Source organism: Macaca thibetana, chromosome 1, assembly GCF_024542745.1.
Source record: "Macaca thibetana thibetana isolate TM-01 chromosome 1, ASM2454274v1, whole genome shotgun sequence".
Lineage (NCBI taxonomy): Eukaryota > Metazoa > Chordata > Mammalia > Primates > Cercopithecidae > Macaca > Macaca thibetana.
The window spans coordinates 83,406,224-83,432,915 of NC_065578.1; the positions used below are offsets into that span (position 1 = coordinate 83,406,224).

At 36.5% G+C, this 26,692-nt stretch overlaps 2 protein-coding genes across 2 annotated transcripts in view; one reads left to right on the top strand and one right to left on the bottom strand.

Annotated features, from left to right (window-relative positions):
• Positions 1-26,692, top strand: part of PRKACB (protein kinase cAMP-activated catalytic subunit beta) — a 165,620-nt gene that overhangs the window by 45,425 nt on the left and 93,503 nt on the right. The window lies entirely within an intron of this gene.
• On the bottom strand, positions 22,818-23,540 carry LOC126951280 (hemicentin-1-like). The gene has a single exon (XM_050785312.1). It carries the CDS (start codon positions 23,538-23,540, stop codon positions 23,010-23,012), a length of 531 nt encoding a protein of 176 aa, XP_050641269.1. The 3' UTR covers positions 22,818-23,009.

Sequence of the window (26,692 nt, forward strand, 5' to 3'; positions counted from 1 at the left end):
CAGCATCAGTGACTGTGGTAGGAAAACCTAGGACTCTGCTTGTTAACAGAGGGAACTTAAGGATCACTTATAATAATATTTACTTCTTCAGTTGAGGAAGGTGGGAAGTCACTTCTGTTGTTACCTAGCAGCTCTTAGAGGTGAGTTTATATACCAAAAGTATATAAAGTTGACATATATATCAAAAGTAGGATAATCTAAGAAATATTCTTATTTTTGGAATATGTATTTAATGAGTTTCTTTCAGTTGCAAGAAGCAGAGACCCTATTCAAACTGATTGAAACAGAAAGGAACATATATAGCATAGCAAGGTGGCATTTATGGGTAGCTGCTATAGTCCTTGTTCTGTTCTGAAGTTGCTGTAAATTTCCCACTTACCAGCATGTAAGTGTAGAAGGGGTTCTTTTTCAGGGTAGTAGTTTAGACCATCATTCTTGAATAACTGAGACCTTGGTAGTTTTTCCTATATTGGAATACTGAAGTCTTCTCTGTTTTTATACTCAATATGCAAATTACAAGAAGGTACTCTGCCTCTGTCTATAACACAACTTTATGTCTCAGTAATAACCAGGATTAATCACCCAAACAGAAATAACTTTCCTTTCTGGCCTGTATTTTTCAGTGAAATGTGACCAGAATACCCAGCTGGCACTCTAAACTTCTGGTTCAAGGGATTAATTGTTACAGGTACTTCTACTTCCCATACTTGAAGAGTACTTCTAAATTCATATTTCTTGAAGAGTACTTCTAAGGGTATTAAAATTTCTCAACTGTTAGAGTCCAAAGTTACAGAGACAAGAAGTAGAAAATTTTCAAATGGTTAACTTATGATACTATAGTTCATTACTTTTAACATACATACTTTTGTCTCACATTTTCGTGTATTCGAAATTAGGATACTTCCTAAAATGATGGCATCAGTCAGGCAATTCTTGTGATGTGCTCGTTATTGTCTATGCATGCACAAACATGAAAATGAGTATCAGCAGGTTGGAAGAAAATATAGGAGATGGTAGTAGAGTACCTCAAGAAATACTGTACCAATATTTTTGATATCATAAAGAACGATAATTGTGTAAAAACACACAATAATGACTGTGCATCAAAAAATAGCCTGGAAGAGTCAGACTATGAATATGAAAGCATTTTAGGCATTTCTTAACAAATTAAATTTTTTTTTCACTTTGTATGTGTATAAGAGTGATATTAAAAAGTTATATCTAAATAAATCAAAAATAGTTCTCTCAATAGGGAAAATTTATGACTGACAAAGTATCTCATAGTTTAATTACTGTAGTTTTTTCTTTTTTTTTATTAGTGGTACATGATATAATGATGATTTTTATAATTGATAGTCATAGATTCAGTGAAATAGGGTGGTGATATCTACCACTCCCACATCCACCTTCTGGTTCCCAGATACTTGTTTTTTATGGTTGAAGAAACACCATGTAATGGTTCCTGAGAAGTTTCTTTTGTATATGAGCTACAAGATTTCAGGACTTTTCAAATCTTGATCTTAGGTAATTTTTGAAGTAACAATATTCACTAATAGTTTATCTTTAATGTTCTTGTACTAGCTATCACGAATTTTATGTATCTTTGTTATTGTTACTATTTTGTGTCAATTGCCAAGAGACTTAAACATCTTTTCTAACATGCTCATAATATCTTCATTAATTATATTATGAAACAACATGCCTATTTGTTATTTCTATTTGTAATTTTTCCTTTTTTCATAATTTAGTGTATTGGTTATACAAAATAACTTGAATTCACTTTACTATATAGGAACTTTTTAATTGATTTTATGTCTCATCTTTATAATCTGTTTCATATTTCATTATGTTTCTTCTAAATTTATCTTGGTTTTTTAATACATAAATTTGAAGATGAAAAAGGAGGTACTCATATACATTCATATATTATACATATATATTCATATACATTATATATGTAACACATTCAAATCATGAGTCTGTCATTTTTTACTTTTTAATTGAAAAATCCCCAAGCTTCTTGCCAGTTGTAGCTAAAACTGTACATTACCACCTCAACTTTCCCTTATCCAGATCTGTAAAATGCCTGGCTCCACTCCATTAGCACCTGACATAATGGAAAGTATGAAGAAGGGGAAGTTGGAGAGAAAAGAGAAAGCAATCTCAACCAATTGCTATTAAAATATCTTACTTTTGCAAATCTTACAAAAGCATGTGTTCTTGCAAACCCAATGCTAGGATCTCTCCCAGGGTATTAGAAGGGTCGCCTGCACTTGAGAGGTCCTGAAATTTAATCTCTGTTAGCTTCAAAGTAAACCTGCTGTGGCCCTCAGATTTCAGTTCCCTTTGTGAGAGAAGGCCTCTCCTCTGGCTGGCCACTTATGATTCCCTTGCCCACACTCTCTTTTCTGCGGTCTATAGGACATAAATGTATTTTCCTTGCTATTCCAAGTTGAGCCCCCTGACAACACAACTCTTTTCACTCTGCCACTGTGCAGAGGTGGTTTTTATCTACCATTTAGTACCTTTACATTTTGTACATTTGGTGAGTCCCCCAAAACAGCCCCTAACTCTTATAAACCCTAGTGGATAGGGTACATGTTAAGTCTCTGAGTAGTTCCCTTGAAGCCCCTCAACTGATTTGAGGTAAGGGTGACCTCCTTCCCTAAATGTGTTGCATACCTCATAACAATTCTCCAAAACAATTCTGTCCAGCACTCTTCAACCTCTCCCTCTGATGTAAATAGGCTAATGTTGGCAGATCTGGCTTTAAAATCTCATTTCTGTAGGTGGTTTTGTTTTTCATTTGGGAAGGCTGGTCACTTGATGGAAAAATAAAAATAACCATGTTAATACAGATTGGTGTTTTAGCTGTCTGCTTAATTGCTTTCGGCCTTCAGTTTTCTCTTTGAAATCTTATACTCAATTGAGCAAGTGTTTCTCAATTGAGGATTTATGTGTTCTAAGTCCTGTGATAGGTACCAGGAATGCAGAGATAAACAGATCCATTGTAAGCAGTCAAATGTAATAGAAGAATAATATGGCTAATATGCCATATATTAAGTCATAGTGTGTAAACTCCATTAAATCCAATATAAGAACAATTGTTTTCTTAAAAGTTATATGAGATTTTATAAAAGATTTTACCTTGCCATTATATAATTATGATTGAACTTACCAAATTAAATATAATGTAATATAATAGTTACTAGTATTTTTCCATTAAATTGTTAGTGAATTGAAAGGACGTTTTGGAATTATATGGGGGAACTTTGGAAGACTTAGTTTTTTCATGGGTTGTATAAATAGATTTATGAGAGAGGGAAAATGGGTATTAGTTTCTGATATGGCAGTTTATGTGAGAATTTTATAGTTTGATTTATATAAATAAAATGATGTTATTGCATATTTCTAATACATTACACTTTTATTTGTATAAGAACCTAAAATTGTGTTTATCTTATATTGCCAAAATTTAAGGTAATGACAATAAAAGATTTTTCTGGTATGTATGTGAAGCCTAAATGGCCCCATTCTGCCACCTTCTGGCTGACTTCATAGCTTGTAATACTGTGAGGTAAGTGTCATGTAACTGTTCTGCCATGGTTGGCAGCAGACCATACATTTGGGGCCTGGGTGATTTCAAACAGTGTCAGTTTAAGCTATAATGTAGTTCTAGTGCCTCAGGCTCACATTTATTTTGTAGTTCTAAAATGTGTTAGAATTTATTGGAATAGGATACCACATAGTGATGTATGAGATTGTTTCTCCCAGAGTATGGAGTTGTAGTTAATTTTGACTTTTCTGCAATATTAAAGTTTCTTCAGATATTACTTGATATTAAAACTATATCAACTTTGTTAGCTATTTATCAGAATCACCATAAGAAAGTTACTTGAAGAGTGATATAGAAATGAAAGTTACTGAAATCAGCACCAGTTCCTTATAGAGAAGCTAATGTTGGGTTCAGTAATCACTTACCAGAGTTCTAAAACAAAAGAGAAACCATATGTACAACAGCAGAGTACTAACAAAATCTTAGTAATTTTAAACCTCTAGTTTCGTGACACTTCTATATATTGCCATTTATTTTAAAAAAATTGGGAAGGCTTAAAACTTTTGGAAATGTAATTCATTTAAAATTGGTTTCATAAACTTCTTGGAGAGGGATAGAGAAAATAAAGTAGAACTCTATAGAATGTTGCAATTTGTGACCTTTTGCAACACACTTAACCTCTTTGTCCCTCTGGAAAATGGGATAATAATATCCAATGTAAAGGTAGATTGTTGTGAGGAATAAATGCCTTATTTACTTCATGTAAAACACTTAGAATGATACCTGACATATAATAAGTTAGCATTGTTATAGTCAATCTTACAACATGTAGAATATATTACATAGTCTAATATAAATGAATTCCAAAATATTCTAGGCAGTAAGCTTTGTATTTTCTTAACATTTTTACACTCAATAATATTAAATCAAAAGAGAGAAATTGAAGACTGGAAATGCATAGCTCCCGAAAGTAGTGTAGAAATACATGTGATATAGTGGGTCCTAATGAAGGGCCTCTATTTCTGTCTGTGACTCATCTTTTAGATACCTAAAGCTGTCTCATAAAAGAGCTATGGTATCTTGAAGAAATTAATCAATTCAAAAACATGTATTGAATGCATACTGTGTGATCATCATTGTGTTAGATTCTGGTAAGAAATGATTTGAGAAGCTCACAGAGTTAGAAGTATAAACATGTAATTACTACAATGTGGTCAGTACAATAATGTGGGTGTTAATATATTTTAGGAACTAGAAGAGAAGAAATAACATTGAACTAAGCTTTGATTAACAAGTAGGAGTTAGCTAGGAGAAAGTCATCTTGCGTAAATGGAACTTCTATGCATGATTTTTGACTACTGGTTTACCTGAAGTTTTTTACATTTTGTATTAGTACAACTTTACAGTCTTTCGTATCCAGAATGCTTTTTTACACATTACCTGAAGAGTGAGGTTGTCAGGTTATTATTTGAATGGTGAAAATTGGGTTTCTATCGTAGTAATTATGGGTGAAGGGGAAATATGTGTTTTTTAAAACTGAACATTTGTAATGTTGCTGTCTATAGCCCCTACCTTCCCCTCCTTATGCTGTGCAGTCAGGGCAACTACACTGGCAGTCAAGTAAATGTCTGAGGTTCGAAGTTTGCCCTTATCAATGCTCTTGAGGTTCTCATGCGAGTGAAAGGAGTGACTATCCCATGCCCTGCACCATTTCTGTGGTGGTAGTGGTGGTTGAGGGGAGAAGTTTCATCTTCACATTTCAGGTATTTAGAAAGCCCATCTGTGGAGATTTAGTTATGGGACTGCCTGGCCATAGTCTTGGCTAGGGCGTTAATAGATCAATGAAATTTTCTCATCAACACGAAAGGCCCTAAGTATTAAAGGGAGACAGTGCCCGCATCAACCATGACTAGGAGTTTCACATGTCCATATTTCATACATTTTAGGACTCTGGAAATACAATCCACTTTCCTCATCCCCATCACCTTTTTACATTTAAGTCTTATGTTAATTTTCTATTATTGCTATGATAAAATACTGTAAATGTAGTGGCTTGAAATAACACCCATTTATTATCTCACTGTTCTGTAGGTCAGAATTCTGGCAGGCTCTTATCTGGAGTTTCTGAGGAAGAATTTACTTCCGAGCTGATCCATATTTCTGGCAGAATCCAGTACCTTATGGTTATAGGACTAAGGTCTCTGTTTCTTTGTTGACTGTCATCTAGGGGGCTCCCTTAGCTCTTAGAGCCCTCTCTCTGGTGCTTCTACTTTATCTCAGAGCCAGTAATGGTGTGTTGATCCTTTTCACACGTGGCATCTCGTGACATCTTGCCATGGCTCTCTTCTGCTCCTAGCTGGACAAGGTTCTCTGCTTTCAAGAGCAAATGTTTTTAGATTGGGCCCACCTAAGTAATCCAGGAGAATCTATTTAGTCACTAATTAGTAGCCTTAATTACATTCACAAAGTCCAGTTAGGCATATATTGAAACATACCCACAGTTTCTAGGTAGTAGATGGAATTAATAGGGGGAGCATTCTGCTTATCAGAAATCCACTGAGAGTTTAGAAAGAAGAGGAAGGACAGACAGCCTATGACCTTTGGTATGCATTTCAAGACTCAGTCACAATTAAGAGGAGGATCTACTTAATAGTTAAAGAAAATTTAAACCATCTTTCTTCCCTAATACAACCAGAAATATAAACTAGTTGTTAACAGATATGCATATGATTAAAATAAAATTTAGAAGGCAGTGATGTGTTTCAGGCTCATATTCAGCTATCTTTTTGAAATCTCCATTTGAATGTCTAGTAAGCATCTCAAATTTAATATGTCCAATAGAATGTTTTATTACAACACCCCTCCAGCCCCTTCCTTCCAAATGGGATAGTTCCCTTGACCCCTTCACGGGACTCACAAAGGGATTGATTTGTTTACTCAGCTTGCAGCTCTCAGCCTCTCATGGGAAGGGGAGCATGCAGGTGAGTGGGTGCAGGGACTGAGACAAGTTCTTCTGGACATCCACAGGAGTAGAATCCTGTGCAGTCCCCTAGCAGCTTCCCAGGGGGGGTGGGAAGCAGGGAGGGGCGGGGAACCTGTGACCTCCAGAGTCCTAGAGGGCATGTGTTACAATGTGCTCATTTAGCTTTGCCACCCGCAGACAACTTAAGTGTTTTAACAGATCAATGGAGGATCAGGGTGACAGCCTTTTGCACCCGCCCTCTTGGTACCCGAGTACTTGTCTGGCATCCAGAAAGAATAAGGTCACATGAATGAATTGAAGGGTGGTGAATGTGGAGGATTTTATTGAGCAGTAGAAGTGGCTCTCAGCAGGATGGGGAGCTGGAAAGGGAATGGAGTGGGAAGGTGATCTTCCCCTGGAGTTCTGGCATCCCCTGACGAGCTCTTCTGTGAAGTCCCACTGTCAAGCTGTTCCTCTGAAGTCAAGCTGCTTCTCTTTTATGTCCTTTTGCTGCTTCTCTTCTCTTCTCTGCCACTCTACCACTCTGCTGGTGGAGCTTGTGGTTTTTATGGGCACAGGATGAGGAGGTGGGGCCAGCCAACGTGGTTTTGGAAAAGGCAAATTTGGGCAGGAAAACAGGAATACATGTTCTTACTTTGGACTGCAGGTCCAGGCTTGAGAATGTGGCCCTCTTTGGGGTCTGCCCTCTTCTACCCAGTATTTCCCTGCCTCCTGTCTATATCACTTCCTCACCCTTCCCCAACTTAATAATAACTGGCATCACTACTTACCCACATGCTCAAACCAAAAAAATACAGGAATTATCTTTGATTACTTTTATTTTTAGCTTCAATGAATCATCAAATCTCCCTGTTTTTCAAAAATATGTATGAAATCTGTCTATTTTTCTTTCCTACCACAACCTCAGTTCAGGTGTCCATCATCTCTTGCCTGGGCTTTTACAGTAGTCCTTAACTATTTTTTTGTGTTTCCATTCTTACCTTCCACCTACACAGAAAATTCCTGAATCCATTCTCTTTCTGGTAGTCATACTGTTTTTGCCTTATTCCTATATCTGGGTCTTTAATTCCCAGCTTCATCTGCTTGGTATACTCTTCTTCCATCTTTCTATAAGTTCCTATTTTCTTTATACTTCAGGTCTTGACAGCTGTGTATGTTACCTGAAATACATTATAGAAAATGTACATTTGTACATAAGATGAAGATAAATAGGGAGGAAGACCAAAGAGTAGAATTATCTGCTAAATTGAACAATCATAAGATAGTAATCTATCAAATAAAATCTTAAAATAGCTGTATGTGATTTAAGCTTATCATTAATAAGCATCCTAATTTTCCCCTGCTCCTTAAAATTACCTGTACGACATTGAGCTAAAGCATTTCTTTGTTGGAAAGAAGAACAAAAATTGAAAACAAAAATACTTGTGTATTCAGCTCTGCAGGAGGGTTGCTCAACTGTGTCAATATTAAATATCTATCTTTCCAGAAAAGAAGTATAAAGTTAATTTACCTGCTGGTATTACTAATAGTTTAATTAGATAAACAGCATGAGTTCAAAACAATTAATCATCTGCCATAAAAGTCTAATTATTCCTGGCACATTACTGAGCTATTTTACTGTGTCTGTGAGATAAATATGAATTTTGTTTGTTTTTTCTTTTTCTTATATTTGATAGCTATAGACAATACATATAGTTCTTATTTTCTGTTGGACTCTGACTTTTGAAAAGTTATTTTGCTAACACATTCAATTGACTATATTTACTGTTTTCCTAACTTGATATTTACTACTTTATTTTCTAAGTACTTCCAGTGAATGTATTTTGTGTTTTGAAGAAACTATAATATTTCCTATATTTAAATCATAAAATTATTTTAAGGATTAATATGTACTTAGTGGGAATTTTTTATTTAAAGAAAGCCAATTAGCCACATTTTACATTTTGTAAAAAATAAAGAGGCTTTGCTCAGGGTTGCTCAGATTCCAGTCTATTCCAGTCTAAAAAAAAATTCTTTCTTTCTTTTTTTTTTTTTTTTGAGACGGAGTTTCACTGTTGTCACCCAGGCTGGAGTGCAATGGCATGATCTCGGCTCACTGTAACCTTCACCTCCCAGGTTCAAGCGATTCTCCTACCTCAGCCTCCTGAGTAGCTGGGATTACAGGCGCCCACCACCACGCCCAGCTAATTTTTGTATTTTTAGTGGACACTGGGTTCCACCATGTTGTTTAGAATTATTTCTGTAATGTATGCACCTTAGCTGCAAAAAAGCACAGTTTAAAAAAAAAGATGTTTTAACATACAAGGTTTTTAGACAGTATAGGACACATAGAACTGACAGCTTTCATGTTGAAGAACAATATTGTCTTGATTTCACTGGAATTGTTCATTTGGGTCTATAGCATTCTATTGATTGCAGAAATTGATTGTTATGGCATACCCACCACTTTCATGCTCAAATATTACAACAGAATAGTTTTTAAAAATCTTGTTTGAACAGTTTGGTTGTTTAAATAAATAATAGTCTTTAAATAAATAATAGTCATATAGTTATTAATCAGATGTATTAATGTAATACAGTTTACAAAGCAGTTTCATGTATATTCTCTTAGTTGAGCCACACACAAAACTAGTGATATAGTCAGGGAAGTTATTGATGATCTCGTTCAGCAGAAGAGGAAACCAGAGATTATAGAGGTAACTGATTAGTTTAAAAAGTGGTATATCTGTCAGCATTATGTGTGTTCCTGTTGCCCAGTTTTGCCCATGTAATTTTCTGTGATTATGGAAATGTTTGATGTTGGCACTGTCTAAAAGGTGGCCATTTAGCTACATATGGCTGTTGAACACTTGAAATCATGGCTCATGTGACTGAGGAACTAAATTTTTAATTTTATTTAGTTTTAATTTGCATAACCATGTGTCACTAGTGACTATAACATTGGACAGTGTACTATAGACTCAAACATATGAATAAAAGCAATTTGAATTCCTGTAAGAAAAATTAGAGAATATTTACCTTTCAAGTACAACATATGTTTTGAGCAATTGAATATTCTTACATTAGAATTGTGAGATTAAATAAATTTCCATTTCTTTTTATATTGAATAATAATATCATTGTTTTCACATATTGTGTTAACTTAATGCTTAATATTCAGCACAATTATAAACTTTTTTAGTTTACTTTGAGATATATATATTACTATTATAATTTTAGGTATTCTGGTGGGTCCAAGGATAAAAAATATGGTGTGATTGTGAAAATTTGTTTATATAATTGAAAATATATCCGTTTGCCAAGTGTGAATCAATTTCATATTAATAATGGCACCATACTTGATAGTAGTAATCATGAAATTTTGTATAAAATTACATTTTTAAAAGAAATGTATGCATGTAACTTTTTGTCTCATAAAGTACTGTGACAAAAGTACTACAACTTTACTGTGGATTTACTTAGAGAAATGTATGTTAATTTTATACTGAGATTAAGGTGAAGCATATTGAAAGTCAAACTTTATCTTTTGCATTTTTTATTTCTAAATCTATTATTAAATTATTAAAATCAGAAGTGATGAGATTAGATTCTAGTTCCAGTTAACATGGAGTAAGTATATGCACATCACTATATTCCTCCCACTGATTATGCCAAAAAAAAAGATTCTGAACAGAATACATAAAGTAGCTGTGGAAAGACTTTGAAAAGTAAATATAGCAGGAAGATTGGAAAGGGAAACCAAAACTTGAAAGGAGACAAATACAGTAGTGAATTTCCTACTTTTAAGAATTTCTTCCTACATCCTCCAGCTTAGACTCAAGGCAGTCCAAATTCCAGAACTGTACAGTGGATTCAGACAGAAAATGCTCCAAGAGAAACTCTTTCTCTAATGAGAGACCCTGTAAGGAAATCCCCAGTGACAAGGAAAAAAATGAATGAAATTCCATTTGTTTATTTGTTTTCTGGTCCTGCTTTGAGACAAGATACACTCCTAAAACTGCTCTCCTGTGTCAGTGGCAATAGCAACAGTGACCAAACGAGTACCTCAAATTATGAGAAAGAATAGAAACGACCCAGAAAAGAGTCAGTGAAGTAGAACAGAAGATCAGAAGAAATTGTCTATTGTAAACAACAGGAAAACATTTGTTTAATAAAGGGAAAAGAGCCTTAAGAATCTGTAGAACAATATAAAAATGTCTAACCCTATAGGTCTTTGAAATCACAGTAGGAGAGGAAAGAGATTGCTGCAGAAATTTTTTAAAAATTGAATATGTAATGGCTGAAAACTTCTCAAATTTGGCAACTGACATAAATTTACAGATTGAAGAAGCTTAGTGAATGCCACGAAAACCACATACAAAGATATAACTAAATTACTGGAAACCAAAGAGATAATTCATCAACAGCAGTGCTGCTTTAAAAGAAATGCTAAGAAAAGTTATTTAAACAGAAAAGAAGTGATACCAAAGAGAAACTTGGAACTTCATGAAGGAAGGAAAAGCAACAAAAATAATGCATATCTGGATAAATATAATAGATTGTTTTTTCTCCTCTTAAGTTCATTAAGATATGTATAATGGTAGAAATAAAAAGTTACAATATTGTCTGCTGGGGTTTCCAATGTATGTAGGTTGGAAACAACTAACAGTATGAAGGAGACAAATTTAAAGAACCAAATGTCTGTAAGGTTTATAAATTACCCTTGAAGTGATAAAATTTTAATTCTAGCCATGTGTGGTGGCTCACGCCTGTAATCCCAGCACTTTTGGAGGCCGAGGCAGGCAGATCACCTGAGGTCAGGAGTTTGAGACCAGCCTGACCAACATGGAGAAACCCCCTCTTTACTAAAAATACAAAATTAGCTGGGCATTGGTGGTGCATGCCTGAAATCCCAGCTACTCAGGAGCTGAGGCAGGAGAATTGGTTGAACCCGGGAGGCAGAGGTTGCAGTGAGCCGAGATGGCACCACTGCACTCCAGCCTGGGCAACAAGAGCAAAACTCCATCTCGAAAAATAATAATAATAATAATTCTAAGTAGACTTTGAAAAATGAAGTACATATATTGAAATCTCTAGAACAACATCAAAAAAGGAAAGAAAGCAACTGTGCAAATATGCAGATGTTCAAGTAATTCAAAACAAGGCAGAGAATGAGAAATGGGAATGAAAAACAGAGAGAAGAGACTTCATTTTCAGCACTGACATATAAAGAACCTAGAATTTACCACTAGCATTCTTACAAGATAAAGCTAAAAAACTGAGAATCAGTGTTTTCTTTTTCCCACCGCCCCCCCCCCCCCAATCAGAGAACTGAGATTGCAGGGCAACCACTAGCCTGAAATCTGGAGAGAAAAGCAAATCCAGAGACTCATGGCAGAGATCTGCTTACCTAGAGCCAAAGCCACTGGAGCCATAAATTGGCGGGAACATTTAAATGATACTTTCGACAAATTGCTGGAGGCTGAGTGTGTACTAACATGGGAGTGTGACACCTCTGGGAGCAGCAGTCTTAGGGAGGCCCCCACACTTTCATGGGTTTTGCTTCCAGGTATTTTATCAGGTATTGGGGGAACCAGCCCCCGATATTTCAACGTAGGTTCTTTTCTGCTTTCCCTAAGTGTCGGCCGGTCTGAGAAATAAAGGGAAAGAGTACAAAAGAGAGAAATTTTAAAGCTGGGTGTCCGGGGGAGACATCATATGTCAGCAGGTTCCATGATGCCCCCCAAGCCACAAAACCAGCAAGTTTTTATTATGGATTTCAGAAGGGAGGGAATGTACAAATAGGGTGTGGGTCTAGGAGATCACATGCTTCACAGGGCAATAAAATATCACAAGGCAAATGGGGGCAGAGTTAGATCACAGGACCAGGGTGAAATTAGAATTGTATGAAGTTTCATGTCCCACTGGGCATGCATTGTCATTGATAACATCTTATCAGGAGACAGGGTTTGAGACCAGACAACCGGTCTGATTAAAATTTACTAGGCAGGAATTTCCTCATCCTAATTGGCCTGGGGGCACTACAGGAGACTGGGGCTTATTTCATCCCTTATCTGCAACCGTGAAAGACAGACATTCCTAGAGTGGCCATTTTAGAGACCTCCCCCTAGGAATGCATTCTCTTTCTCAGGGCTGTTCCTTGCTGAGAAAAAGAATTCAGCGCTATTTCTCCTATTTGCTTTTGTAAGAAGAGAAATATGACTCTGCTCTGCCCGGCCCCTCAGGCAGTCAGGCCCAATGGTTATCTTCCTTGTTCCCTGAACATCGCTGTTATCCTGTTCTTTTTTCAAGGTGCCCAGATTTCATATCATTTAAACACACATGCTTTACGAACACTTTGTGCAGTTAATGCAATCATCACAGGGTCCTGAGGCGACATCCAGCCTCAGCTTACGAAGATGATGGGATTAAGAAATTAAAGTTAAGACAGGCATAGGAAATCACAAGAGTATTGATTGGGGAAGTGATAAATGTCCATGAAATTTTCACAATTTATGTTCAGAGATTGTAGTAAAGACAGGCGTAAGAAATTATAAAAGTAGGCCGGGCGCGGTGGCTCACGCCTGTAATCCCAGCACTTTGGGAGGCCGAGGCGGGCGGATCACAAGGTCAGGAGATCAAGACCACGGTGAAACCCCATCTCTATTAAAAATACAAAAAATTAGCTGGGCGCGGTTGTGGGTGCCTGTAGTCCCAGCTACTCGGGAGGCTGAGGCAGGAGAATGGCGTGAACCCGGGAGGCGGAGCTTGCAGTGAGCCGAGATCGCACCACTGCACTCCAGCCTGGGCGACAGAGCGAGACTCCGTCTCAAAAAAAAAAAAAAAAAAAAAAAGAAATTATAAAAGTATTAATTTGGGGAACTAATAAATGTCCATGAAATCTTCACAATTTATGTTCTTCTGTCATGGCCTCAGCAGGTCCCTCTGTTTGGGGTCCCTGACTTCCCACAAAAATCAGATACTTCATATTCTCATGAAGATCCTGGAAAAGGTCTCCTTGTAGTTTTTGCAGAGGGAGGAAGGGTAATCATTATGAAATACACCCAGAGTATTCTCCAACGAAGGTCTACTCTTTAGGGGAAAATATATTATTAGACCCCTGTCCTGGTTTGGGGAGGGGATTTCTCCCACTTCAGCTCCCTCTAGCCTTCCTGTGTCACTTTCAGTGGGGGAGAATGTATACCACTGGAGAAATGCCCATGAAGATCACAGCTCAGAGAAAATAGGCAAAGTGAAAAATGAAGGTTTAATCCTAAAATTATAAACTGGTTTTCATTCCCTATACCTTACTATCATACCAACAGAGCTCTGGTATAATAACAATGCATTTCAGCTGGAAGAGCTGCAAGGATGGACTCTTTTCTGAGGACAAGTACTGAGACAAGCTCAAAGTCAATGGATGAGACAAACATAAGGATACTAGAGGAACTTGAAGTTTCTGACATCTATAGCAGACATTAAACACAGCTTACCTCTTGGCCAGATTAATAAATCCACATCATAAGTTTACCTTTGTTCTTATTACTCAGTGCAACAAGGTGAACTTTCAACAACAACAAAAAAAATTAGAAGGCACACCTAAAGGCAAGAAAAAACAGTCTGTAGAGATAAAGCAAGAATCAGAACCAGACTCAGATGTTACAGATATGCAAATTATCAGCTAAGGAATATAAAATAACCATGATAAATATGTTAATGGCCCTAATGGAAAAAGTAGACATCATGTAGGAGCACATGAGATACATAAACAGAGAGACACTAAGAAAAGATCAAAAGGAAATGCTAGGCATAAAAAACACTATAACAGAAATGAATGCCATTGATAGACTTATCAATGGAATGGGCACTGCTGGGGAAAGAATCAGTGAGACTGAAGATAGGTCAATGGGAACTCCCTAAAGTGAAATATAAAGAGAAAAAATAATGAGAAAACAGAAACAGAGAATCCAAGAATGGTGGGACATTTTTAAAAGGTATATAATTTATCTATCATTGGAATACCAGAAGAAGAAGAAAGAAGAAATATGTGAAGTAATAATGGCCAAGAATGTTACAAAACCAATGACAGACTTTAAAATACAGATCCAGGAACCTCAAAAAATATCAAGCAGAATGAATGATAAAGTAACTAAACTATGCACATTATATTCAAACTGCAGAAAACCAAAAACTAAGAAAAAATCTTGAAAGAAGCAAGAGCATGGAAGGGAAAATAAAAACATACCTATAGAAGAACAGAATAATAATTATGCAGACTTCTTATCACCATGCAAGCAAGAAGAGAGTGGAGCAAAATATTTTAAAAGTTGAAAGAAAAAAATACCCACTGACCTATAATTACATATCTGTGAAGTTAACCTTCAAAACTGAAGGACAAATAAAATAAATACCTTCTCAAACAAATACTAAGGTTATTCATTGCCAACAGACCTGAAACTCATATCTACATAAAGAAAGGAAAATAATGATAAAAGAAAAAAGATGAAGGTAAAATAAGAATCTTTTATTTTTCTTATTCCTCATTAATCTAAAAGAAACTGTTTAAAGTAACAGTAGGTACAACGTACTGGGTGATAATGAAACAGGAAGTTTTCCCTGACACCTTTGTGGTGGGGTGGGGGGGAACTGGAGTGCTGGTGCTGGAGGTAGTTGGCTGCTTTGGCCAGCTTCACTTGGCATCACTTGGCTTCACTCGCTCAGATCTGCTGCACTCTACCCCTTGCAGGAGGAGGGGCACAGCTGAGCCAGTGCAGGAGCCAAGAGGAGTGCTTCTGGACACTGGCAGGAGCCAAACTCCATGCGGGCCATGGCAGCATCTAGTGAGGGAGTACCTGCAACTCTTCAAAGCCCCAGAAGTAGTGTTACAGTCAGCACTCTTTTGACTTTGCCGTCCATGGATGGCTTACGTGTTTAACAGGTCAGTGTACCCTTTGCTTTTTCACAAGGTCAGAGAGTGTGATAGCCTTGAAAGATTAGGTTGGATGAATGAATTGAAGGATAGTAAGTGTGGGGAATTTTATTGTTGATGGAAGTGCCTCTCAGCGGGAAAGGGAGCTGCAATGGGGATGGAGTGGGAAAGTATTCTCCCCTTGAAGTCTCTCCGACCAGACTCTTCTCTGAAGTCCCACTGTCAAGCCATCCCTCTGAAGTCAAGCGGCTTCTCTCCAACTTTCAGCTGCTGTTTCTCCTCTCCACATTTGGCTGCTTCTCCTCTGCCAGCTGGGTCAGGGCATTTTATGGATACAGGATTTGGCACAGGGCTGGCCATGGGTGGTTTTGGAAAAGGCAACATTCAAGTGGGAAAACAGGAATGTATGTTCTCACTTTGGGCCATGCTTCCAGGCTTGAGGGTGGGGCCTTAGCCAGGGACCCCGCCCTTTTCTGCCTAGAATTTTTCTGCCTCCTGTTCTTACCAATAATACCATATGGACAAGGGAAATGAATGACTGCAATGTTATAAGAGATGGTAGAAAGTATTTGGGAATACTCTGTTACAAAGTACATGTACTGCAAAGAAAACAGTATAGTGTTCTATTTGAAGGTGGACTTAGATTAGTTAAAAATGAATACTGCAAACTGTGGGACAACCACTAAAAAAAAATTCTACAAAGAGGTATAGCTGAAATGTTAAGAGACACGATTAAATAGAATCATATAAAATGTTCATTTAAAACCAGAAGAGGAGGACAAATAGGATGGGGAAGAAAGAATAAAGTCAACCGTTAGAAACAGTTACAAACTAGGTGGATATTAATATGACTATGTCAGTAGTCACTTTAAATGTGAATGTTGTAAACATCCATTAAAAGACAGTTCAGAGTGGATAAAAACGAAGCTCATTTTAGAAAAGCAAGACTTTGTCCCATCTCTTATGATATGGCAGTTATTCATTTTCCTTGTCCATACTGAAATTTTCACCCAGTATTTTGTTACTATTGTTACTTTAAAAGTTTCTTTTAGATCAGTGGGGAATAAATACTTATTTTACCTTCATTTTTTCTTTTATGATTTTTTAAAGCAAGCTATGCATTGTCTGTAAGAAGCTCACTTTAAATATAAAGAATAGGTAAGGTGAAAAGGAGAGAGACGGAGAAAGATATACCATATAATCACTAACCAAAAGGAAGCTAAAGTAGCTATATACATTTCAGAGAAAACAAATTTCAGAGCAATAAAAATCAGGGATTTAAAAAGGTCGGGGGAGCATTGCATACAGTCAATTCTCCAAAAAGACTTATCAATCCTGAATATATGAACTTAACAACAAAGTATCGAAATACGTGAAGCAAAAGCTGACAGAAGTGAAAGGAAAAACAGCCAACTCCACTATTACAGTTGAAGACTTCAACACTCCTCTTTCAATTATTGATATAGATTAAGCAGGCAAAAAATCAGTGTAAGTACGTAATTGACCTGAACAGCACTATCAATTTGATGTAATTAGCATTCATTAAATGCTCCATTTAACATTAGCAAAATATACATTTTTTTTTCTTCAGCTTTTACCAAGATAGACCACATTCTTGGCTGTAATTTTAATAAATCTTTTAAGATAGTAATCATGCAAAGTATGTTCTTAGACCATAGTGGAATTAAACTAGGAATCAGTAACAGGAAGAAAGCTGGAAATTAGTTAAAGAACATATTTCTAAATAACACATGGGTCGAAGAAGCCTCCAGAGGAATTTTTAAATATTTTAAGCTAAATGATAATCAGAGTACAATTTATCAAATTTTTTGCAATTTGGTAAAAGCAGTGCTTAGGGGAAAATTTATAGCCTTAAATGCAGATTCTAGAAAAGAAGAAAGATCTAAAATCAGTAACAAAAAGTTCTACCTTAGAAAACTAGAGAAACGAGCAATTTAAGCCCAATGCAAGCAAAATAAAAGAAATAATAAAAAGTAGAGCAGAAATTATTGAAATGGAAATCAATAAAGTCAACAAAACTAAAAGTTATTTGAAAAAAAATCAGTAAAATTGATAAAATTCTAGCCAGGGTAAGGAAGAATAAAAGAAGATAGAAATTACCAATATCAGAAATGAAAGCTGGATCTTCACTGAAGCATCCTTGGGCATTAAAAAGATAAAGGAATACTGTGAAAAACTTTATGCCCCAAAATTTGATAAATGAAATGGACCAATTCCTACAAACTATCAAAACTTACATAAGTGTCAATGTATCTGAATGCTTCTATAGATTTTATAAATTGAATGAATTATTTAAAAATTATAATTAATAATTTAATATAATTAATATTATAATTAATATAATATAATTAATAATCAGGACCAGATGAAGTCATTGGTGAAATATATGAAATAAATATCAATTCTAAGATAACAAACAACCCAATGAAAAGTAGACAAAAATCTGCACAGCCATCTTATTAAAGATATAGATGTCAAATAAGCATATGAAAATATATTCAATATTATTTGTCAAATTGCAAATTAAAAACAATGAGATACCACTGTACACTTACTAGAATGGCTAAAGCCACACACACACACACGCACACTCACACTCTGACTGCCAATGTGACAAGATGCAGAGCAACATAAACTCTTTTTCATTGCTGGTGGTAACAAAAATGGCACAACCACTTTGGAAGACAGTTTGGCAATTTGTTGAAAAATCAAGTATAGTTTTACCACACAATCTAGCAATCACACTTGTAGGTATTTAACCGATTTAAAAACAATATCCACACGAAAACCTGCACATGAAAACTGCACATTATAGCTTCATTCATAATTGCCAAAAACTGGGAGCAACCAAAATGTCCTTCAGTAGGTGAATGGATAAACAAACTGTGATATATCCATTGATATGGCTAGGCTTTGTTTCACCATTCAAATCTCATCATGAATTGTAATCCCCATAATCGCCATGTGTCAAAGGAGAAACCAGGTGGAGGTAATTGAATCATGGAGGTGGTTTTCCCCATGCTGTACTCATGATAGTGAGTTCTCATGAAATCTGATCTTTTTATTAGGGGCTCTTCCCCGATTTGCTTGGCACTTCTCCTTCCTGCTGCCTTGTGAAGAAGGTGCCTTGTTTCCTTTTCACCTTCTGCGCTGATTGTAAGTTTCCTGAGGCCTTCCCAGCCATGCTGAACTGAGTCAATCAAACCCGTTTCCTCTATAAATTACGCAGTCTCGAACAGTTCTTTATAGCAGCATGAAAACAGACTAATACATTCATATGATCAAATATTATTGAATTATATAAAAGAGCTATAAAGCCATGAAAAGACATGGATAAATTTTAAATACATATTACTGAGTGATAAAAACACTGAAAAGTCTGTATACTTTATGATTGCAATTATATGACATTCTGGAAAAGGCAAAACTCAGCAATGGTAAAAAATATCATTGGGTGCCAAGGTTCAGGGAAACACAAGGGATTAATTAGGGTTGTAAAATTATTGGATACATGGCATTATGCATTTGTCCAAACCCACAGCGTTTACAGCACAAAGAGCAAATCTTAATGTATACAAACTTTAAAAAACCTCATTTAGAAGGTTGATGGATCTCAGGATGAAATGCAGGAGATGCAAAAATAATCTAACTGTAGTACAAATGTATGAAACAACCTACTGAAGCAAATGGAGATAAAATGTGTTGACTTAAGTTACCTTGAAAATAACTGAAGTCTGTAAGACTGGAGGCAAAGGAGTACTGTACTCTAGTTGATAAAGTTGTTTTCCATGGGAATAAAGTTGTTAACCTACCTACCAGGTTAACAATTCTGATATTTCTATATGTATATACTGAAATTGAACAAGTAAATAAGTTGATGGTGGGTGGTGGGAGCCAGGTTTCTCTCTATGGGAGTAGGATTTACAGATAAGCAAAGGGAGGCAGCTAGAAGAAATCGTGTAGTAATGCATTAGAGCTGGAAACCAGAATGAACTTATGCTTTGCTTATAGACACAGTTACATATGGAAATACTTATAGATAAGGGAATATGCAAATGTTAGTATACACATATATTTCCTTGCTCTCAGAAAAGAGGGCCTAGAAGCAATAACACCCCAGTGGATGAATGTACCCACTTCCCAGATCTTGATTTCTAAGACCATTCTCCAATAAAAGGAACTAAGGCTCCTTGGAGAAATGCCTGATTCTAGGGCTGGGGCAGGAAATACACAAAGTGAGCATGGGGCATCTTGTAGTGCTAGAAAGTAAGGAAGTGCTCACACACATACACATGTATGTATGCATGCACACATACACAATGATGGAGGCATATCAAAGGGACATAGGAGAAAATTGATGGAAATTCCCATGGTCAAAGTGGAATAATGTGACCAACAAAATAAATAATGTAATGTTGTATAAATGCCACAGGCATTAAAAGAGTACTAAGGGGATATTAGAAACAACTTTATTCACATAAAGTTGACAACTTAGACCATTTCTTGAAATTGACCATTTGAAATGACCATTTCTTGAAAGTTGAAATAGACTATTTCTTGAAAGACACAAACTACCAATATTCGTTCGAGATGAAATTGATAACTCAATAATACTATGTCTATTGAAGACATTGTATTAGTATTTGTAATCTTCAAAAAAAAAAATAAAAAAGAAAGAAAAACACTGTCCCAGATAGTTCTGGGAAAACTACAAAACATTTAAGGAAGAAATACCAATTCTCACAGTTTCTTCTGGAAAAATATAAGACAGGATACTTCTCAACTTATTTTATGAAGCCAATCTTAACCTGCTACCAAAATCATGCAAAGATGGCCCATGAAAATAAAACTACCAAACAATATATCTTTATGAACACAAACGCAAAAATCCTCAATAAAATATTAGTAAGTTGAATCCAGCAATATATACAAGGAATATTACACCAAGACCAAAAGGTGTTCATTCTGATAATTCAAGGTTGGTTCAATATTTGAAAATTAATCTGTGCAACCCACCACATTAGTAGACTAAAAAGGTAAAACCACATGGTTTTATCAACAAATGCTGAAAACGCATTAAGTAAAATTCAGCATCCTTCTAAGATAACTCTCCGCTAACCCAGGAATAAAAAGAAAAATCTCAATAAGGGGCATCTACACAACAGTGTCTACAGCTAACATTGTAGTAGTTAATGATGAAAAACTGAATGCTTTCTTCCTAAGACTTGGAATAAGGCAAGGATGTTCACTCTTACCACTCTTGTTCAACACTGCACTGTAATTCTTGACCAACGCAATAAGACAAGACAAATAAATAAAAGGCATACAGATTAGAAATAAATAGTTTCTGTTGAAAGATGACATGACTGCCTACATAGAAAATGCCAAGAAATCTACAAAAAGAAAGTCTCCTAAAACTGAGTTTAGCAAAAGTAATATATAAAAATAATATATAGTAGCAATGCACAATATATTAGGTTGGTACAAAAGTAATAGAGGTTTTTGCCATTGAAAGTAATGGTGAAAACCACAATTACTTGTGCGCCAATCTAATAAAACATTGTTTAGTGTAATATTGTTTTTTAATAAAATAATTTTGTAAAAGGGTCCATCAAGATATTATATAGAAAATGTACACTAGGGCAATATATATACATTTCATAAAAATAGAATACATCTTGGTAATTTCTTAGTCTATTACCACCATGTACAGTGGATTGACATTTAACATTTATGTTAATTTGAACATACGAGATTTTTAATAAAACAAACGTCCCACTGGTATCTTTAAAAATTGTTTTAATTGACAGGAAAATTAAAAAAAAATTCTGGAATGTAAAAGTTATGAACATAACTGGATGAAAGTTTATATTAAAATGTTAAAGTTCCATGCCATGAACAACTGTCATGAGGGCAAAGCGATTTTTTAAAATTTTTATCATAAGTAGTTCAGCTGATCTCACAAAATCACTGATCAAACAAGACTTCTAGTAGCTGTACTATATTTTTAAAAATGAGTGGTGTTTTTCTCCTTAAAATGAAAATAGGTAACTCCTATTAAAATGTATCAATACTTACAAAAATCTCCATAAGTTATTTTATAAACTTTGATCAAAATACTTAGTAACTAATTTTATGATTCTGAAAATAGTCAAATGCTCAAAAATTCTATTTGACTTTGAATCAGTTGTTTTTGTTTTTTGTTGTTTGGTTTGGCTTTCAGAAAAATGATCTTAGGTACTACACAACTAAAAACCTGATATGTCCTGTTAGATGTTCAGAATAATCTTTGGGAAATAACTGCTCCAATGTAATAAATAAAATAATAAGGGACTTTTCCAGACCATACTTCAAGATATGACCATGGTGGGATCATGAAAACACCTCAGAAGTACCAAGGAGGGCACACAAAACAGAGTGTAGCACCATTTTCAAGTTGCCAAGATTGCAACTGTTCAAGAGACGGTAATCTGAAAGGGTGCTTGATTGCCATGATTAATGTGGTTTAAATATGTGGAATAGGCTTTGGAGAGTTCCTTAGTATGGATAGGCAGACACAGCTGTATAAACTATGAATGTGGTCTGATACTCAGTGGTCCCATTGGCACTGTAGGATGAGGCTCAGACCCTCATGTGGTAGGTCTCTGCTTCTCATAGTGGTTGTGTTGTATACACCACTCCTTTTCATCCCTCAAGGCAAAAGGGACAGTCTGTTCCTCATCTACCATGAGAAAAGTTGTTCTGGGATGCATCACTCCATCCTGCGTGTATGCAACCAGCCGGATTAAAACTTGATTGGTGGCTATTCCACATGGGAGGGAGATGAGTTTGTATTCCAAAGCATATGGACTCAAGGCACATTCCAAATCATTGGGTGGACAGTTCTTGAGGCAGAACCCTGAAACAGGATCATGTTGGTAGTTGGGTGGACAGGGTGTACTGATGCACTGGTAACTTCCTCTCATGTTGAAGCACATGCGATTGGGCCCACAGTGTACATTCTGCTCCAGGCACTCATCGTTATCTTGGCATGTCTTTCCACTGAGTGTGAGTTAATAGCCAGGTGGGCAGATGCACTGATAACTTCCAAAGGTATTCTTACACTCATGCTGGCAGGCATCTGTATTTTCACATTTATCAGTATCCATTCAGGGGCTTCCAACTCCTTGAGACCGATAACCTCTTGGGCATACACAACAATAGCTGCCTCTTGTATTCTCACATATCTGGTTATATCTGCACTGATGGGTCCCATCTTTACATTCATCAATATCAAGACAGGTTTCATTTTCTGCCTTGGTCATTCCATTTGGACAAAGATCAATGCACTTAAAGCCACCATGGGTGTTCTTACAGTGTTGATCTGGTCTGCATACATTCTGTCTGCACTCGTTCATGTCTATGCATTTTCTGCCTTTGAGCTGATACCCAGGTTCACATCCACAGTGGAAACTTCCTATGGCATTGAAACAGAGCTGGTGACAGGGGCTGGATTCTTGACATTCATTAGTATCTTGACAACTCAGCCCATCAGAGGTTCTTCAAAAGCCAGTTCCACAATGGGACACGCAGCGATAGGATCCAATCATATTGTCACAGTCCTGACCAGCGTGGCAGGTGTGCCTACCCAAAGCACACTCATCAGTATCTTGACAAGTTCTTCCATCTACAGCCATGGTGGGGCCTTTAGGGCAGGGGCAGTAGTAGGTCCCCATGGCATTGAGGCAAGTATGGGAGCAGGGATTCCCTGCTGCACATTCATCCTCATCAGCACAAAAAGGTCCAACTGAGTCTAAGGTAAACCCAGAGGGGCACTGATTACTGCGATCTCCTTTGGATATTGAAGCATGAATTTTAAAACCCAGTGTCTCTTCTAACTGGTTATAGTCAGATTCCACAGAGGATGCATGAAGTGTTTCAACCAAGAAAGGCATTTTTCCCCGTGCCTGATCATAGAAAACGGTGTGGTTCCATGTGTATGGGATGCTGATGCAATCAATGGTGAACAGCCGGGTTGAGTAGGCATATAGCTGTCCAGGACCTGTTTGAATGTAGTCCTCTGTGTAATCCATGAGTGAGAACATGAGGTGTTTTGTTTTCTGTCCTTGCGATAGTTTGCTCAGAATGATGGTTTCCAGCTTCATCCATGTCCCTACAAAGGACATGAACTCAGCCTTTTTTATGGCTGCATAGTATTCCATGGTGTATATGTGCCACATTTTCTTAATCCAGTCTATCACTGATGGACATTTGGGTTGGTTCCAAGTCTTTGCTATTGTGAATAGTGCTGCAATAAACATACGTGTGCATGTGTCTTTATAGCAGCATGATTTATAATCCTTTGGGTATATACCCAGTAATGGGATGGCTGGGTCAAATGGTATTTCTAGTTCTAGATCCTTGAGGAATCGCCACACTGTCTTCCACAATGGTCAAACTAGTTTACAGTCCCACCAACAGTGTAAAAGTGTTCCTATTTCTCCACATCCTCTCCAGCACCTGTTGTTTCCTGGCTTTTTAATGATTGCCATTCTAACTGGTGTGAGATGGTATCTCATTGTGGTTTTGATTGGCATTTCTCTGATGACCAGTGATGATGAGCATTTTTTCATGTGTCTATTGGCTGCATAAATGTCTTCTTTTGAGAAGTGCCTGTTCATATCCTTTGCCCACTTTTTGATGGGGTTGTTTGTTTTTTTCTTGTAAATATGTTTGAGTTCTTTGTAGATTCTGGATATTAGCCCTTTGTCAGATGAGTAGATTGCAAAAATTTTCTCCCATTCTGTAGGTTGCCTATTCACTCTGATGGTAGTTTCTTTTGCTGTGCAGAAGCTCTTTAGTTTAATTAGATCCCATTTGTCAATTTTGGCTTTTGTTTCCATTGCTTTTGGTGTTTTAAACATGAAGTCCTTGCCCATGCCTATGTCCTGAATGATATTGTCTAGGTTTTCTTCTAGGGATTTTATGATTTTATGTCTAACATTTAAGTGTTTAATCCATCTTAAGTTAATTTTTGTATAAGGTGTAAGGAAGGGATCCAGTTACAGCTTTCTACATATGGCTAGCCAGTTTTCCCATCACCATATTAAAATAGAGAATCCTTTCCCCATTTCTCATTTTTGTCAGATTTGTCAAAGATCAGATGGTTGTAGATGTGTGGTATTATTTCTGAAGACTCTGTTCTGTTCCATTGGTCTATATCTCTGTTTTGGTACCAGTACCATGCTGTTTTGATTACTGTACTCTTGTAGTATAGTTTGAAGTCTGGTAGTGTGATGCCTCCAGCTTTGTTCTTTTGGCTTAGGATTGTCTTCACAATGCAGGCTCTTTTTTGGTTCCATATGAACTTTAAAGTAGTTTTTTTCCAATTCTGTGAAGAAAGGCATTGGTAGCTTAATGGGGATGGCATTGAATCTATAAATTACCTTGGGCAGTATGGCCATTTTCGTGATATTGATTCTTCCAATCTATGAGCATGGAATGTTTTTCCATTTGTTTGTGTCCTCTTATTTTGTTTAGCACTGGTTTGTAGTTCTCCTTGAAGACATCCTTCACATCCCTTGTAAGTAGGATTCCTAGGTATTTTATTCTCTTTGAAGCAATTGTGAATGGGAGTTCACTCATGATTTGGCTCTCTCTTTGTCTGTTATTGGTGTATGAGAATGCTTGTGATTTTTGCACACTGATTTTGTATCCCAAGACTTTGCTGAAGTTGCTTATCAGCTTAAGGAGATTCTGGGCTGAGACGATGGGGTTTTCTAAATATACAATCATGTCATCTGCAAACAGGGACAATTTGACTTACTCTTTTCCTAATTGAATACCCTTTATTTCTTTCTCCCACTTGATTGCCCTGGCCAGAACTTCCAACACTGTGTTGAATACGAGTGGTGATAGAGGGCGTCCCTGTCTTGTGCCAGTTTTCAAAGGGAATGCTTCCAGTTTTTGCCCATTCAGTATGATATTGACTGTGGGTTTGTCATAAATAGCTCTTATTATTTTGAGATACATCCCATCAATACCGAATTTAATTGAGAGTTTTTAGCATGAAGGGCTGTTGAATTTTGTCAAAGGCCTTTTCTGCATCTATTGAGATAATCGTGTGGTTTTTGTCTTTGGTTGTTTATGTGCTGGATTACGTTTATTGATCTGCGTGTGTTGAACCAGCCTTGCATCCCAGGGATGAAGCCCACTTGTTCATGGTGGATAAGCTTTTTGATGTGCTACTGGATTTGGTTTGCCAGTATTTTATTGAGGATTTTTGCATCGATATTCATCAGGGATATTGGGCTAAAATTCTCCTTTTTTGTTATGTCTCTGCCAGGCTTTGGTATCAGGGTGATGTTGGCCTCATAAAATGAGTTAGAGAGGATTCCCTCTTTTTCTATTGATTGGAATAGTTTCAGAAGGAATGATACCAGCTCCTCCTTGTACCTCAGGTAGAATTTCGCTGTGAATTCTTTTTTGGTTGGTAGGCTATTAATTATTGCCTCAATTTCAGAGCCTGTTATTGGTCTATTCAGGGATTCAACTTCTTCCTGGTTTAGTCTTGAGAGAGTGTAAGTGTCCAGAAAATTATCCATTTCTTCTAGGTTTTCTAGTTTATTTGCATAGAGGTGTTTATAGTATTCTCTAGTGGTAGTTTGTATTTCCATGGGGTCGGCGGTGATATCCCCTTTATCATTTTTTATTGCATCTATTTGATTCTTCTCTCTTTTCTTCTTTATTAGTCTTGCTAGTGGTCTGTCAATTTTGTTGATCTTTTCAAAAAATCAGCTCCTGGATTCACTGATTTTTTTGAAGGGTTTTTTATGTCTGTATCTTCTTCAGTTCTCCTCTGATCTTAGTTATTTCTTGCCTTCTGCTAGCTTTTGAATGTGTTTGCTTTTGCTTCTCTAGTTCTTTTAATTGTGATGTTAGGGTGTCAATTTTAGATCTTTCCTGCTTTTTCTTGTGGGCATTTAGTGCTATAAATTTCCCTCTACACATTGCTTTAAATGTGTCCCAGAGATTCTGGTATGTTGTATCTTTGTTCTCATTGGTTTCAAATAACATCTTTACTTCTGCCTTCATTTCATTAGGTACCCAGTAGTCATTCAGGAGCCGGTTGTTCTGTTTCCATGTAGTTGAGCAGTTTTGATTTGAGTTTCTTAGTCCTGAGTTCTAGTTTGATTGCCCTGTGGTCTGAGAGACAGTTTGTTATAATTTCTGTTCTTGTACATTT